General features: G+C 32.9%; 1 protein-coding gene across 1 annotated transcript; it reads right to left on the bottom strand.

Annotated features, from left to right (window-relative positions):
- Positions 1 to 6302: 6302 nt before the first annotated feature.
- On the bottom strand, positions 6303 to 9620 carry LOC145017238 (HMG (high mobility group) box protein with ARID/BRIGHT DNA-binding domain-containing protein). Its single transcript, XM_078975300.1, has 6 exons — positions 9306 to 9620; positions 8285 to 8363; positions 8001 to 8163; positions 7179 to 7238; positions 6712 to 7067; positions 6303 to 6609 (listed from the first exon to the last, which is right to left on the bottom strand). Exons 1-6 carry the CDS (start codon positions 9482 to 9484, stop codon positions 6571 to 6573), a joined length of 876 nt encoding a protein of 291 aa, XP_078831426.1. The 5' UTR covers positions 9485 to 9620; the 3' UTR covers positions 6303 to 6570.
- Between the last annotated feature and the right edge of the window lie 5477 nt (positions 9621 to 15097).

A 15097-nucleotide genomic window follows, 5' to 3' on the forward strand; every position in this document is an offset into this window, starting at 1 on the left:
TGATTATGATAAAGTTTTATCAAAGCAATCTGGTATCAGAAATCTGAACTTTGGTAAGAAAGTCAATAAAGTATTGATTTCTAGAAGTCCAGCTAATTTCTGAGTACATGTCAAAGCAAGTGGGAGCATAAGTGTTATGCTAATAATCATCATGTTAGTGGGAGCATGATAATTATGATAAGTATTGCAAGTTTGCAATGTTACTTATAGAAAATAAAAAGTTTCAATTGGGAAAGACTTGTTTTGCTATAATTAAGGGAGAGGAAATTATACTTCATCTCAAATCTAAAATCTTAGATTTAGGTTTTAATCGTATTTAGTCAAGTATATATATATATATATATATATATATATATATATATATATATATATATATATATATATATGAATTTCATGTTGGAATGGCTCAACATAAGGAAATTCTGTATATGGGTCCATTATTTGCGTTCTAAAATTCGATTATGATTACGACATCCCTTTTCATAATCTGAATTATGAGAACTTGGCAAATAGAAATGAAAATGTTATAGCAAAAGATTGGTTTAGTCTTTATGTGAGACATCATGAATCGTGTCTCATATGCTTCGGATATAGGATCGATTACATGTGCTATATTCATCATTTCTAAAATTTTACAAATGCCTGGGGCATTAAGAAGCAAAAAGGTCTAGAATTCGATATGACTAAAAGGATTAAACAATTGTCGAGGACAATCTAAGGTTTACCAAAGATTGGTTGCTCAAGGATAGTTGGAAGTATAGTGTTAATTCTGGAAGGACCATATTGACATAATCTGTAAGGAGGAAACTCTTGGTCAGAAGCGATAGTCAAAATGGAATATGGAAATGTTTCAAAGATAAAAATTATTCAATCTATGTAAGATTAGGAAACTTAATGCAAGAAGGATGTTTCCAAGGAGCTGATCTCCTTTGGAATGCTCTATAATGGTTGTTGTCAAGTCTTTCTGACTTTGTGCATAATCATTACAAGAGGATCAATGCATATAAGTTTAGAATCTAACAGATTTCAGTAAATGGCATGAATTTGGAATTCTTGCATTTGCAGTAAGGATTTGGAACTGTGAAAAGAGGATCATTGGAGTTATGTTCAATTGATCTATTTCACAAAGTAAAGATCATAGACAAACATAGTATGCATACTTGGTGTATGGAATATGACCAATGTTTAGAAAACATAGTGTACATGCTTGAAGCATGGGACAACTATTGTTTTAAATTCAAGAATAAAGTTGATAGCTGAAACAATATACAATGAATAATGTGTAATCATATTGTGATAAATAAAAGGTGTTTTATTTATGTTCATAGGTTTTGATACCATATTGGATTCAATTATTATTGTGTTTCACTTTGCATGTTTTAACTTCCAGAATAACTAGATCATTGTTCTGGATGACTAAGTTATTCAAACCATCCACAGTCGGTTATATGTTGGAAGTAGATATGAATTAAGACTGTTATTGGTTGGCTTGTAGAGGTCTAAGATGTTGGACAAAGGGCTACAACACTCATGAGTGCTCATAAGTTCTGAGTATTGGATTCAACCCGCGCTCATTGGAATCACTTCATCGATTTTATCACGAGTGATCATGAGACGATAATATCTTATATTCTTCAAACCTAGAGATATGAGTTGTTACTATGAGTTGGTTGTACATTGATTGCACGAAAACGCATTGGATAACTCGATGTTATAAAACATGCCTTTGTGTATGATTCAACAAGTAGTAGAAGAAGCCATATGAGTCAAAGTTTATCCATTCCTTTTACCTTCGGGATAAAAGCGATATATATGGGCCCCTCGATGATTTGGTGATGACAAATGTAAGTGCTCGGCTAGGCGAGGACTGATTTGATTTGTTCAATTAGTCAGTCGTCATAAATCGAAAATCGGGAAACAACAAATAGACAGAGAAAATGATTATAATCCATATCTCAATCCATATGATATCTAGAATGGAGGAATATATGATCCCTTATCTAATGGACAAGTCATTGATAAAGGTCAGAGTTCATCTACAAGGTCAGAGTTCGACAGAAGCTTTTGAGAGCTACAATTGTCAGTCGGTTCTTGAAGTCATACGCAATGATAGTTTTAAACTTATCCAAGTGGGAGACTGTTGAATTAATGTCTAAGTCCATAACTATAATTGGTGAGACTTGACCTGATCCAGTATGGTCCATTTGGATTGCATGGCATCATGCATTTGGAAAGACTATAATGAGAGAAATAACACTTAAGGTTGGTTAATATATTATAAGTTCTAATATATTAATAAGGTTATTTAATTAGTATTGATCAAGAATTAATTTGGAATTAATTAAGTGATCAAATGGAGACTAATTAAATATATGAGTTGTGTAAATCATTCATTTTTATATATGTGGGCTTGTGATCCAAGATTCCTTATGTTGAACTAAGTCCATGGGGTGACCCATGGATACTCCATGGAGGTTTAAATCCATGGAGCATAAGGAATGGGTAAAGTTATGAGTTACATGGTGTAACCCTAATAGCCACCATATAAAAGAATCTCATGGCTCAAGAAACCGGCCAATATGTGTAATAGAAAGGGCTAGCCGATTTATTGAAGTGTGTATATTCTCTCAAGTCATTCCATGTGTATTTGGTGTTATGTGAACCATTCGAGGTGTCACACTTGGGGCACTAGACACTCAAGCTTCATGAAGACAATCTACATCAAAGAGGTATGTAATTCTAACTTGATATATTCATTTGAATCAGTGTTATTATGCTAGTTAGGATGAATACCTTGGAAAGTTCATATTTACATGTATAATAGAAAAAACATAGATTCAAGGTATTTAGGATTACATGTACACCTAGAAGTGTTAAAATGCTCAAATCCCAACAACTATATGATGTCAAATCAACGTAATAACCGATTAAATATAATTTTTTGTCGCATTAATATTATCACCAATAAAGTTGGTGACATAAAATTGGAAAACGATTAGAAACCAAAGAATTGCAAGTGTGACAATTTATCGTACAAAAGTACAATTAACCCTGAAAAAATTATGTTGTGGGGTTTATAAAAAAAGTTAAAACAAAAGGATGTCTTAAAGATTGTCATGTGATAGAGTGATGAAGAAGTTATTATTGGCATTTGTTTGTTAAACCCACGAAAGCAATTCAAAACCCTTGGGTATCATGTGAATTTGAATTTTCTTATTTTATAGAATTCACCCATTTTAAATTTTAGTTTTTATAGTATAAATATAATTAATTTTTAAGATATCCAAAACATTAGATTATAAATCTATAAAATAATATCTTTCAGCCCAACAAATAGGAAGAATCAAAGAAAAGAATGAAGAAAGTATTTTGACCAGGGGCAGTGGTCAGAGTTTCAAGGATTCTCATGTTTGACTAAAATTCATCATCAAAAACTGAAATGAGAGAAGCCATCAACAGAAGAAAATATTGTATTTAAATTTTTAAGTAGTATCTTTATATGACGAAATTAAAGACGAATAAAATTGCGTATGTTATTGAAAATTTGAAACTAAAAAAGATTTATAAATGTTTTGTTTGATGAGAATGAATGAAATATTCCTCATGCAATATGATTCCCTCCATGTTTACTTTCATTCAGGTTAAGATTATGTTTGGCATATTAGCTGAAAAGCTGGCTGTTAGCTGATAGCTGAAAAGCTAACTGATAAAAAATAACGTTTGGTAAACCTAGCAGAAATATATAAAATTATATAAAAGGACATGTAAAAATATGTGTTTCTATAATTAATTAAGGGGTGTATTTGAAAAAAAATTTAAAAAAATCTTAAAAAGCTAGTCTAAGGCTGTGTTTGGCACGCCACAGCTAGCTGATAAGCTAGCTTATTTTTCGAGCTTTTTTATGTTATCATATTTGGTAAGCAAAAAAATAGCTTATAAGCTTGCGTTTTGAAAAGCTACTTAGACTAGCTTTTTATGAGCTTTTTAAAAATTTTTCAAATACACTCCTTAATGAATTATAGAAACACATATTCTTACATACCCTTTTATGTAATTTTATATATTTCAGCTAGCTTTTCAACTAGTTTTACTAAACGTTATTTTTTATCAACTATCGGCTAGCTTTTTATTTAACAGCTAGTTTTTCAGTTATCAACTAGCTTTTCAGCTAGTACACCTAAATAACTTTTCAAAAAACTAGCTTATAAGCTACTTTTTAGCTTACCAAACACGATAACATAAAAAAAACTCAAAAAATAAGCTAGCTTATCAGCTAGCTGTGGCGCGCCAAACATAGCCTAAATGTTTTCCATTAATTCTTGGATTGGGATGAACATTTTTAATATAACCAATTTTAATTTTTTTAAGATTTCATAATATTAATTAAATCATAGTTTTTTCTAAAATAAAAACCATACGTTATTTGGATTTTAGTAAATTCTATAAGCATTCTTTTTTCTTAAATAAAATTTTAATTAATTACTTGTAGTTGGATTGTAGACATGTCCGTGACACACCTTTTAAAAGGGGTACTATTCTTATAAGAAAAAGCTCGAAAAATAAAAGTTTAATTCATCAGTAGAAATTCGTAATTTTTATCTTAACCAAAAAAAACTTCAAATCCATAAATTATTTCTAATCGAACAATCATACACAAATAAAAGTCACTTCCCCTACCATCTTTCAGCAAGTTTTGTCAAATCTACCTGCATTCAATATTTACATATACAAAAAAATCAATATAAAGATTCACTCCTTTGTCACAAACCAAGTAAACATGAAACAACTTCCAGTTATTTTTACCAAACATTTTTCCACAAAATAACATAAATAGCTTCAATCTAGTTTTAACAAACATATCCACATCAATAATACATAAATTTCATAGCATTACTTATTTTCATGACAAAATTGCAAGAATGGTCCCTGCGGTATGTCAAAACTAGCTACTTTGGTCCAAAATGGGTTTGGCTCGCAAGGATAGTCCAAAAGTTTCGTTTTGTTGCGAGTTTAGTCCAATTTCTTATGAACTTTTTTATAATGACGAATTTGTCCCTTATTATTTTATTTTCCATTTTTCTTTTATTACAACAATTAAAGATAAAACAAAAATAAAATCTCTCTCTCTCTCTCTCTCTCTCTCTCTCTCTCTTCATTGCCGCCCCCACATCTTTATTGTATTCCTCCTCTTAATGATATGTAGAAAAAAGAAACCCTAACTCTAATCTTCATTGTCGGCCCCCATTAATCTGTATCTCAATAAGATCAAATGGTTTTCAGACAACCTTCTAAGTGTGAGAGGGGAGAACCCTAATTATTGCTCCAGCTATGAAACGAGGGTTTGCAAATGGGGGTTTCAGATCTGCCGCCTCGTGAGTATCGACGAGCTTCGTTTTTACAGAGCAAAACACAATGATGATGACCAAACCGCCGGAAACCCTGACGTTGCCTTGGTCTATTACTGCCTATTGACGCCATTACAGACCCTAACGAGGCCACTGCAACAAAGGAAAGGCCACTGGAAACACCGACTGCCACCCCTCTTCACCACCGTGTGTAACCGTCCCCATCGTCTATCGAATTTCCTGGCTCCGTCAAATGACCCTCAGGTGAGCTTCAATCGAGTTTGAAGAAGGAAAGGAGGATACCCTATAATTTTCACAAGTTACCGTCATTCTCGTTTCATGAAATCTTAGGGTTTTTCAGAGGCCGCCGTTGCTTGAAACTTTTCGGGTTAGGGTTTCACTGCCAAAGCTTCGATTTGGTGTCGTTTATCTTTTTTCGACGATGGTGTTTAGGATTCCCGTTGGGAGTGAAGGTTGGGGAGGGAGTGAGGGTGGTGGCGTTCTCTAAACTGGAGAGAGAGAGAGAGAGAGGGAGAGAGAGAGAGAGAGAGAGAGAGAGAGAGAGAGAGAGAGAGAGAGAGAATCTTTTTTTTTTCTTTTTCTTTACTTGATTTTTGTAATAAAAAAATTAAAAAAGGAAAAATATCAAAGGCAAATCCATCATTATAAAAAGTTTTAAAATTTTTGGACTAAACTCGCAACAAAACAAAACTATTGGACCATCATTGCGAACCAAACCTATTTTGGACCAAAGTTGCTAGTTTTGACATACCACAGGAACCATTCTTGCAATTTTATCTATTTTCATTTGCCTCATTTATAATTTCATTCCATCGAAAACAAACGCCCTTACAAAATACCTCAAAATCAATCTTCATTACTAACCTATAATGAAGATGAGTGCATCAACAACATCATCACAATAGATTCACTATTAACTATTAAGACATTATAAACTCAACATCAACTTTTTTGGCAGATTTCATACATCATGATAAGAGAAAACAAACTCTTTTCTCCATCAATGCTAAACTACAACAAACTTAAAAGTGTTAGAAGCCCAACACAAAGCACAACAACAAACCAAAGAGTCTACAAAAAACAAAATAAAAGAAAACCTAAAACCCTTCCCTACATCCAACCAACACAACTCTTTCTTTCAACTTTCAACTTTCAAATTTCAAATTTCAAATTTTAAATTTTAAATTTCAAAGTCTCGAATCATCTATCTTTCCTTTCCCCTCGACCCTGTTTCTTGATAAACCTACAAAACATCTCCAACAACCACAAAGATTACTTTCGATCACAAACAAAAAAAACAATAATAATATAACGAAAAAGGTGGAAGTTTTTTTTTTTTTTTTACCTGTTTCTCCTCTTCTGTAAGAGTGTTCCATAGGACTTGAATTCTTTTACGGATGACATTTTCTTGACCATGGTACAATGGTTTTAACCTGACATAATGCTCAGTGAAAAACACATCATAGCCACTTGTGTCTACAGCTTCTAACTCAGGTGAAGCTTCCCTTAATGCAAGCTGATATTGATACATATTATTATTATTATGGCTTCCATGAGAACCCACTGAAGCTTCAGATGGAATATGATAAAGAAACCCTGAAAGCTTTTCAGACCCCATTTCTACACTAACAAGATAACCATGTTCAAATCTGTTATCAATTGTCCCAGTTACTTCTCCCCCTACCTCAACAACTCGCCTTCCTAAAAAAGAAAGAAAAAAAAATCAGTATATTCTTGATTTTTTTTTTCAAGGAAAAAAGAAAATGTTTAATGGGAAAGAAATAAAGATTGAATCTTTCATGGTAACCTGACCAGAAAAGAGATTCTTGAGAGAGCCAGAGACTGAGCCATCCGTGAGCCTGTTTGTAACATCTGTTGGGAAGGAAGGGTAGTTTGGTCAAATCACACAAGTTTTACAATTTTTTCTGTGGTTAATTTCAAAAAAGAAGTTATATTTCTTGCTTTTTCCAGATTAAACCTCAAAAAAAAAAATCGCCTGAAAAAACGTTGTATTTTTTCATTTTTCCGATCTTGCCCTTTTAGTCATTTTTTTTTCTAAAAAACTGTAAAATGTGAGGGTTTTTCGAGAAAAACTAAAAAAGTTGAGGGTTTATTTGGAAGTATTTAGAAGGTTGAGTGTTTTTTTCGGAAAAATTACAAAGTTGAGGGCTTTTTCGGAAAAAATGAAAAAAAAAAAAACAAGGGTCTTTTTCAAGCAAAAAAAATTTCGAGGTTTAATCTAGAAAAAACACAAAATATAAGGTCTTTTTTTAGATCAACCCTTTTTTTCTATGTTGACATGCTATTAAATTGGTCACAATAAAAAACTCTCAAAGTTTAGTGGCAAAAGTGAAAATTTTGACACTAAGGGGCTCTTTGATACATTTAGAAGCCTCTTACTCAGACTTGGCTCCTCTGAATTGTCAACCGAGTCTGACTCAGTCAGATCTCTCTGACTCAGTCAGATCTCTTTGACTCAATCAACAACAATCAAACAGACCCTAAATTTTATATTGTGACCACTTTAACGTAACGAAATTGAAATACAATACAAAAATGACAAAAATACAGCGCCTTTTTATCAATTTTCCCCAATGATGTAAAAAATGAAGTCATAAAGTATGAAATTTATACCAGGTGGAATTATGGAGGGAGTTTTCTTGCGAAAGTAATAAACTTGTTCAAAATGATAGAGTAAAGAAAGATAATATTTTCTCAACACAAAAGACGCGTTTGTGATTGTGGGACCAAATTTGAACACAGCCATGACTTCCTTCCATCTTCGGTCACTAACAATCTGGAAATTAAAAGTTATGTCATTTTTGTGATTTATATTTTATAATAAAGAAAGAAAAGAAATGTTTTGTTTTGTGTTTGCTATAATGTTTTATTAAAAGGAATATTAATGATTATGATACCTTTTCGATTCCACCTCGTGATGTAACCTCTATAAATAGCCTGTGAAGATCTAAAGACTTCCCTCCAATGATAGGGATCCTTAAAAAAAGATAAATAACATCAAATTACATTTATAATGTTAATTACCAAAATGTTATACACTATTTGTAAGGTCAATTCAAGCTATATAGTAGTTAAGGATTGCATGGGTTTTTTCATATATACACAACTTCTTTGCTCTCAATCTAGAACACATGCTTACATATGATGTGACAAATTAAAACATGAGAAAATAGACAACAGAAAAATATAATATTTCTAGAGTTTTTGGTTTTCCAAGACTATTCACTTTCATACTCACTAAAGATAATGACAATTATAGGATTCGATGTTCATAAAACCACAGAAACTTAACAAAAACATAATATAAGACTCAAAAAGGAAACTCTAAAAAGAAACTAGCTATTAAAGATCAAGAAAAAGGCATTAGACAGAAAATGTAATGAAACATGAAGTTTATTATATCAGACCCCATTAATGTATATAGTCTACCCTACTTAATTTGAGATAAAAGATCGATGCTTTAAACATCAAAACTAATATAGGCTTTGCATTTTGACCAGACTATACATATATTAAATCGGAAGCCACGTCGCTAACTGATGGGGTAATAGGGTTTTCAAATTCTTCTAATTTTTCAGGCAATTAAACCTAATTGCGCTAAAACTTCACAGAAATATCTCAAAACACTTGAATATCAAGAGCAAAATCAAGTTCGCCTCAATTCCATACTTCATAACCCTACCAATTTGGTTTTCCCCAAATTAGAAGGCTTTCTCCATGAAAAAACCCCAACCAGACAAACACAGACACACACATAGTACGCCATCAAAGCTACAATGAAGATCAAAGATCGAATCTTGAAAATGAGTACTGGGAAAAAGGGTAAAAGTAATTCAAAGAAATCTCGAAACGAAATCAGCAAAAAATGGAATTAATAATTAAAAGGAAGTAAACAATAAACAATGTGTTGGTACTTACTTGAACTTGGTACCAAAAAGCGAGTGAAATGTCTGAAGTTTATCCAAGAAAAATTGAGGGTTTTGAGTGATTTCTTCATAAGACGCCTCTGGGGAAGGATATGAAGTCGTGGGTAAACCGTAACCATTGGTAAAGACGGCAGTTTTTGGGCCGTATGAGAGATGATGAGGGGCCGACATTTTTAATCGGATTCGGAGGTTAAACAAGATTCGATTATATGTGTAATCATACACAATAAGACTAAAAGAGGTGAAGAATTTCGATTAAATGGAAAAATTTAAACGACTGTAGATTTATTTCAGTTTTTTTCATATCACAAGAACGATGAACTCTTCTTTATTGGATACCGTGATTAATATCCACCCTTTGTCTAATAATGCCATGAAACCTACCTTCTTTAAAAAAATATTTTCTTTTAGTTTTTACATGTAAAAAATAAATTAATTTCTGTTTTTAAATTAAATATCAAACTTTGCAGAGTCAGAATTGGTTTGAGTACAGTACACTCATATACCACTTTTAAATAAAACATTAAATTTTGGAGGGTTATTGGTCAAAGCTACCCGTCTTCCGGTCTTCCCTTATATATTTAGAATATTTAAGGTTTCTTTTCCTTTATTCCGATGTAGACTTTTGATGTGTCCATATTTCTTTTTAATTTTGTTTTTTTTTTTTTCTTTATGAAAGACATGAATAGATAATATATTTGTTTTTTTTTAGTTTGGTATGCTTTTGAATGGAAATCTTCCTAAAAGAAATTAAATTTTGGTCTCATATATTAGAAAAATCATATATTTTTTTAACATATGTGAATGCTTTCCTCTTCGGTACGATTACATATATTAATAATGATTTTTCTAATCGGCTTGCATGATTGTGGAGGGATTTTTGTATAAACGAGCCATTTCATTGTTAAAATATTGATTAGAAATCAGTTTTAGATACAATTTGTGGGAAAATATCATTGTTTATCAAGAGTAGCTAGTATGCAGTGTTCATGCATTGAAGTGCTATTAGTTGCTATTTCCTATAATTAATCCATGCATTGAAGTGCTATTAGTACAACATTTTAGTGATAATTTGATGAGACTGACATACTTGACTTGTGCTTGTAGAACATGTCCTTGTCAGGAGCTATCTATTAAACAAATGTATGGTGAACGAGCGAAATTCCAAGAATGCTTTAATTCAGACTTTGAGCAATTTTATTTGGGAAAATGACTTGTAAGGGTAATGATGTTTTACCCGTATTCACATTATACCATTAATGTTTTTTTTAACAAAAAATATCATTTAAGTGTGTTTCCTGTACATATTTTACCATTGGTAACCGGATACAATAGGTATCCCGGTATTTTTTTTATTTTAAAAAAAAATATATGTGGAAAATACGTGGCTCACCCCTCTCTCAATTAAACACCCTCACCCTCAATTAAACACTCTCAAAGCACGATTTCTTCTTCACTCTTCAAGACTGTAGCAGCTTTCTCAAATCCATGGCTTCCTCCTCTACGTACACCTCTAGCACCAGATCGAAGAAAATCAAGTCAAAATCGAAACTTGATTTTGCAAATCCCTGTGATTGTGGCTACCCTTCTCGTATCTGGACTTCAACGACCAAAGATAATCCTGGAAAAGAGTTTAGGGTTTGCCCTAATTCAACGGTATGTCGGGTTTAATCTATATGTAGTAAGGTCTTTTCAATAATTTTCTTATATTTGTTTTAGGATAACCCAGAAATTAAATGCAAATTCTGGGAATGGGTTAATGAAGAAGATACAGTCAACAAGAAGAAAAGAGATGAAGTGGGAGCACAATCCTGTGAAGTAAGGGCACAATCTTGTGAAGTGAGGATTGCAATTATGGACCATGATTTCAATATTTACAAAAAGAAGACAGATGAAGAATTTGATAAGATAATTAGAAAAATTAGCAGTCTCAAAACATATGTAATTGTGTTGTTTATGTTGTTTGTAGTATCACTTTAAAGGGCATAAATGTCAAATTGTAATCGGATATTATGGTTGTTTTGCTGAATATGATTGAATGAACATGTTTTGCTGAATATGATTGAATGAACATGTTTTGCTGAATATGATTGAATGAACATGTTTTGCTTAAGTTTGAATACGATTTAATCTTAAGAACAAACAACATTGAATGAGCATTCATGCATTGTCTTATTAGGGTAATAATGTGCAGAATGTTACCCCTGTACAAACAACTTTGCAGAATTTTAACTCTTAATGTGCAGAAGGGCATAATGGTCAAAATGAAGGAATCCTAAGAGCATAATGGTCAAAAAGAATCTTATGTAAAAGCAACTTTGCAAACAACTTTGCAGAATCTTGTGTTTGAATATGATTTAATGTGAATAATGGTAAAAATAATATGGACATGTTTTGCTTAAGTTTGAATATGATTTAATCTTAAGTACAAACAACATTGAATGAGCATTCATGCATTGTCTTATTAGGGTAATAATGTGCAGAATTTTACCCCTGTACAAACAACTTTGCAGAATTTTACCTCTTAATGTGCAGAAGGGCATAATGGTCAAAATGAAGGAATCCTAAGAGCATAATGGTAAAAAAGAATCTTATGTAAAAGCAACTTTGCAAACAACTTTGCAGAATCTTGTGTTTGAATATGATTTAATGTGAATAATGGTAAAAAATAATATGAAGGGCATAATGGTCAAAAACAAGGAATCATATGTAAAAGCAACATTGAACGATGTAGATTATATTTAAAGGGTAATAACAAACAAAAGCACAGTTTTTAATGTGCATATTTACATCAAAAGACAAGCATAGTTTTTAGCAAAAGACAAGCATAGTAATTTCTGCCTTAAACAAACAAAAGCACAATTTTTAATGTGCAGATTTACATCAAAGGGAATCATTCCAGTGTAACAGGTTTATTCACACTTAAACCACATCCATCCTTGGTGATGACCACCCTCCTTAATTCCACTTCAGTGATCCTCTCTGAGTATTTCCTTTTCCTCTTCAATGGTTATGCTCTTTGTTCAACTTCAACAACGGGTTGTGCAACAGGTTCCTCAACAACAGGTCCATGAACTTGTTCCTGATCAGGTTCATGAACTTGTTCCTGATCAGGTTCAACAACAGCTTCAACAGCAGGCTCAACAGCAGCTTCAACAACTTGTTCATCAACTTGTCCCTGATCAGGTTCATCACCATCTTCAGCCAGCTATTCAATCTCAGAATCAGAATCAGATTCATACTCATTTTCAACTTCATCCATCTCTTCAATCTCAAATTCAGACTCATCCTCAACATCAGGAACATGTTTACCCTTCTTCTTTTTGGCTTTAGTACTTGGTCCTACATTAAAATTTATAATGCATTAATAGATAATACTTATATTTTTTTGTAAATGAATGATACTTGATATGAAAAAAAAAACCTTCTTTGGACAGTGGACATGTTATTTTGTTGTGTCCTGGTTCTCTACAGATGCTGCATTTTGTAATAGCCCCTTTCTTGCTAATAGTATGACGACCTTCTTTTTCTAAAGCAGCCTTCTTCCTGTTGACTTTAGGTCTGCCAGGTAATCTTTTACGTTTCGGGGGCAACATAGGTTGACCTTCCCAAGATGACCACATTTCACTTCCATTTAAAGGATTAATTGTATACTTATAGCAATTTCCAAACATTTCTGTTGTGAACCAAGTCGCCACATAGTCTTCCACATTCTCATTTAGATAACTAATAGCATCCATAGCATGTATACATGGTATACCGCTTAGTTTCCATCCTCTACATGCACATGTTCTTTGGTTCAAGTACACAACATAAACCTCATGTATTGACCTCACCTCAAATTGTTGCACTCCACTGGGAATGACATACCAATACCTATAAAATAAAGGAATATAGTATAAAATTAGTACTTGGGAATTACATGCCAATACCTATAAAATAAAGTATATATACCTTAGATGTTTCCTCTTATCCACTATTTTCTTTCTAATAGATGGACATATGGCTAGATTCCATTTCTGTCCCTTTAATCTTTTACAATACATCCTATCCATCACAAACCTCCTAATTTCCTCTAACATTGTTATAATCGACTTTTTCCTAGCATGCACAATTGCAGCATTAAAAGATTCACAAATACCATTCTCAATGGCATCACAAGACCTATCCAATACAAAAAAGCCCTAGACCAGGATTTTGGATCTCTTTCCATCAAGTGATCATATGCTTGTATATCAATCACCATAATCTCTTTCATTATACCTTCAAACCTCTGCACAGTTGTGGCCTTTGCAGCCCTCCAAAAAATCTTCCTATATGCAACACCCTTAAATTTTTTCTTGAAATTAGCATAGACGTGCCTAGCACATTGCCTATGCTCAGCATCTGGTACTCTTTCTTTAACAGCCTCAATAAGACCCTAAACATGCAAGATAAACATAACATTAAGATAAACATAACATTAAGATAAATAAAACAGTAACCAATTAAAAAACAGTTAGGATAAATACCTTGTGTTGGTCAGAAAGTAAGGTTAATCCTGCCCCATTTCCCATGTTAATGTCCTTAAGTAGTAAGTTTAGAAACCACTTCCAAGTTTCTTTGTTCTCAACTGCAACTACTGCCCAAGCAATGGGGTAAATATGGTTGTTAGCGTCTCTACCTATAGCTGAAAGAAGCTCACCTCTGCAAATACCTTTTAAAAAGCAACCATCTACACCTATAACCCTCCTGCATCCTTCAATCCAACCATCCTTTACACCTTTGATACAAACATACATCCTAGAAAAATAAATTGTGTAATCAGGCATTGTATCCGTCCCAATTTTCATTGTTGACCCTGGATTAGCTCTTAATATCTCAGCTCCATAACTCCATAATTTTTCATAATGTGTGTTCAAACTGCCTTCGATCTCATTAAGTGCAAACTTCTTTGCATTCCTGCATTGTCCAACACTAACCTTCACATTGAAAATTTCCCCAACTTTATCCCTCATTTCCCTACAACTCATTTTGGGATTTTCTAAAATATCATTAACAAAATGTTTCCCTATCCATGAGTAAGTAACAACTGACCCAAACTTGAAGGTTCTAGCACAGTTATGCTCATTACGTAAGGACTTAATTTGGAATGACTTTTCACTGCCCATCCAAGTAGCCATAGTCTAAAAGGACATGCTGCCTTTCCTTCACTAGTTTTACGACACCTGACTAGCAACCTAGTTTTATCATTTTTTTCATACCAAAGGTTAAAACCATTTGCTACTGCATAGTTTGAGACAAGCTGTTTAAGTTCATGAGGGTTACAAAACCTCATACCAAGGATGGGTTGCATTGTATCCCATTTCTGAGTTGAGTCATGAAAAAAATAAATTGGTGCTTCTTTGGTTCCATTATCTGAATCATCATCCTCATCAACAAAATCATCTCTAGAGACAACACTAATATAGTTAAGAAAGGGATCATCAGATTTAGTCAATGGTATTACCTCTTCATCGGGTTCATGATCAACAGATAGAGCATCAGACATGACCGAGTCTTTATCTTCATCAGAGCTTTCACTATCAACACTTTTTTCTTCCTTTTCTTCCTCTATCCAGTCAAGCACCGAATCGTTGTAGTGATCAATATATACATTAATCTTTCCTTCGTTACCATGTGCAGCATCAAGAAACCTCCTGTAGTCATCATCGTTTTTCAGTGGTGTCAACCCATTACGCATTGACTTATGCCCAAGACAGTAGTAGACAACAGGACACTTCCCCTTTGTGACATCCTCAAGAA

This window comes from Lactuca saligna, chromosome 9 (genome assembly GCF_052625555.1).
Source record: "Lactuca saligna cultivar CGN05327 chromosome 9, ASM5262555v1, whole genome shotgun sequence".
Lineage (NCBI taxonomy): Eukaryota > Viridiplantae > Streptophyta > Magnoliopsida > Asterales > Asteraceae > Lactuca > Lactuca saligna.

What these genes read in the sequence shown, in the direction of transcription:
- LOC145017238 (XM_078975300.1), bottom strand. Translation starts at nt 9,484, where the DNA reads ATGTCGGCCCCTCATCATCTCTCATACGGCCCAAAAACTGCCGTCTTT. An exon ending in CTTTTTGGTACCAAGTTCAA is followed by an intron (nt 8,364 to 9,305) that starts GTAAGTACCAAC and finishes TCTTTTTTTAAG; the next exon opens with GATCCCTATCATTGGAGGGA. An exon ending in TCTCAAGAATCTCTTTTCTG is followed by an intron (nt 7,068 to 7,178) that starts GTCAGGTTACCA and finishes TTTCTTTTTTAG; the next exon opens with GAAGGCGAGTTGTTGAGGTA.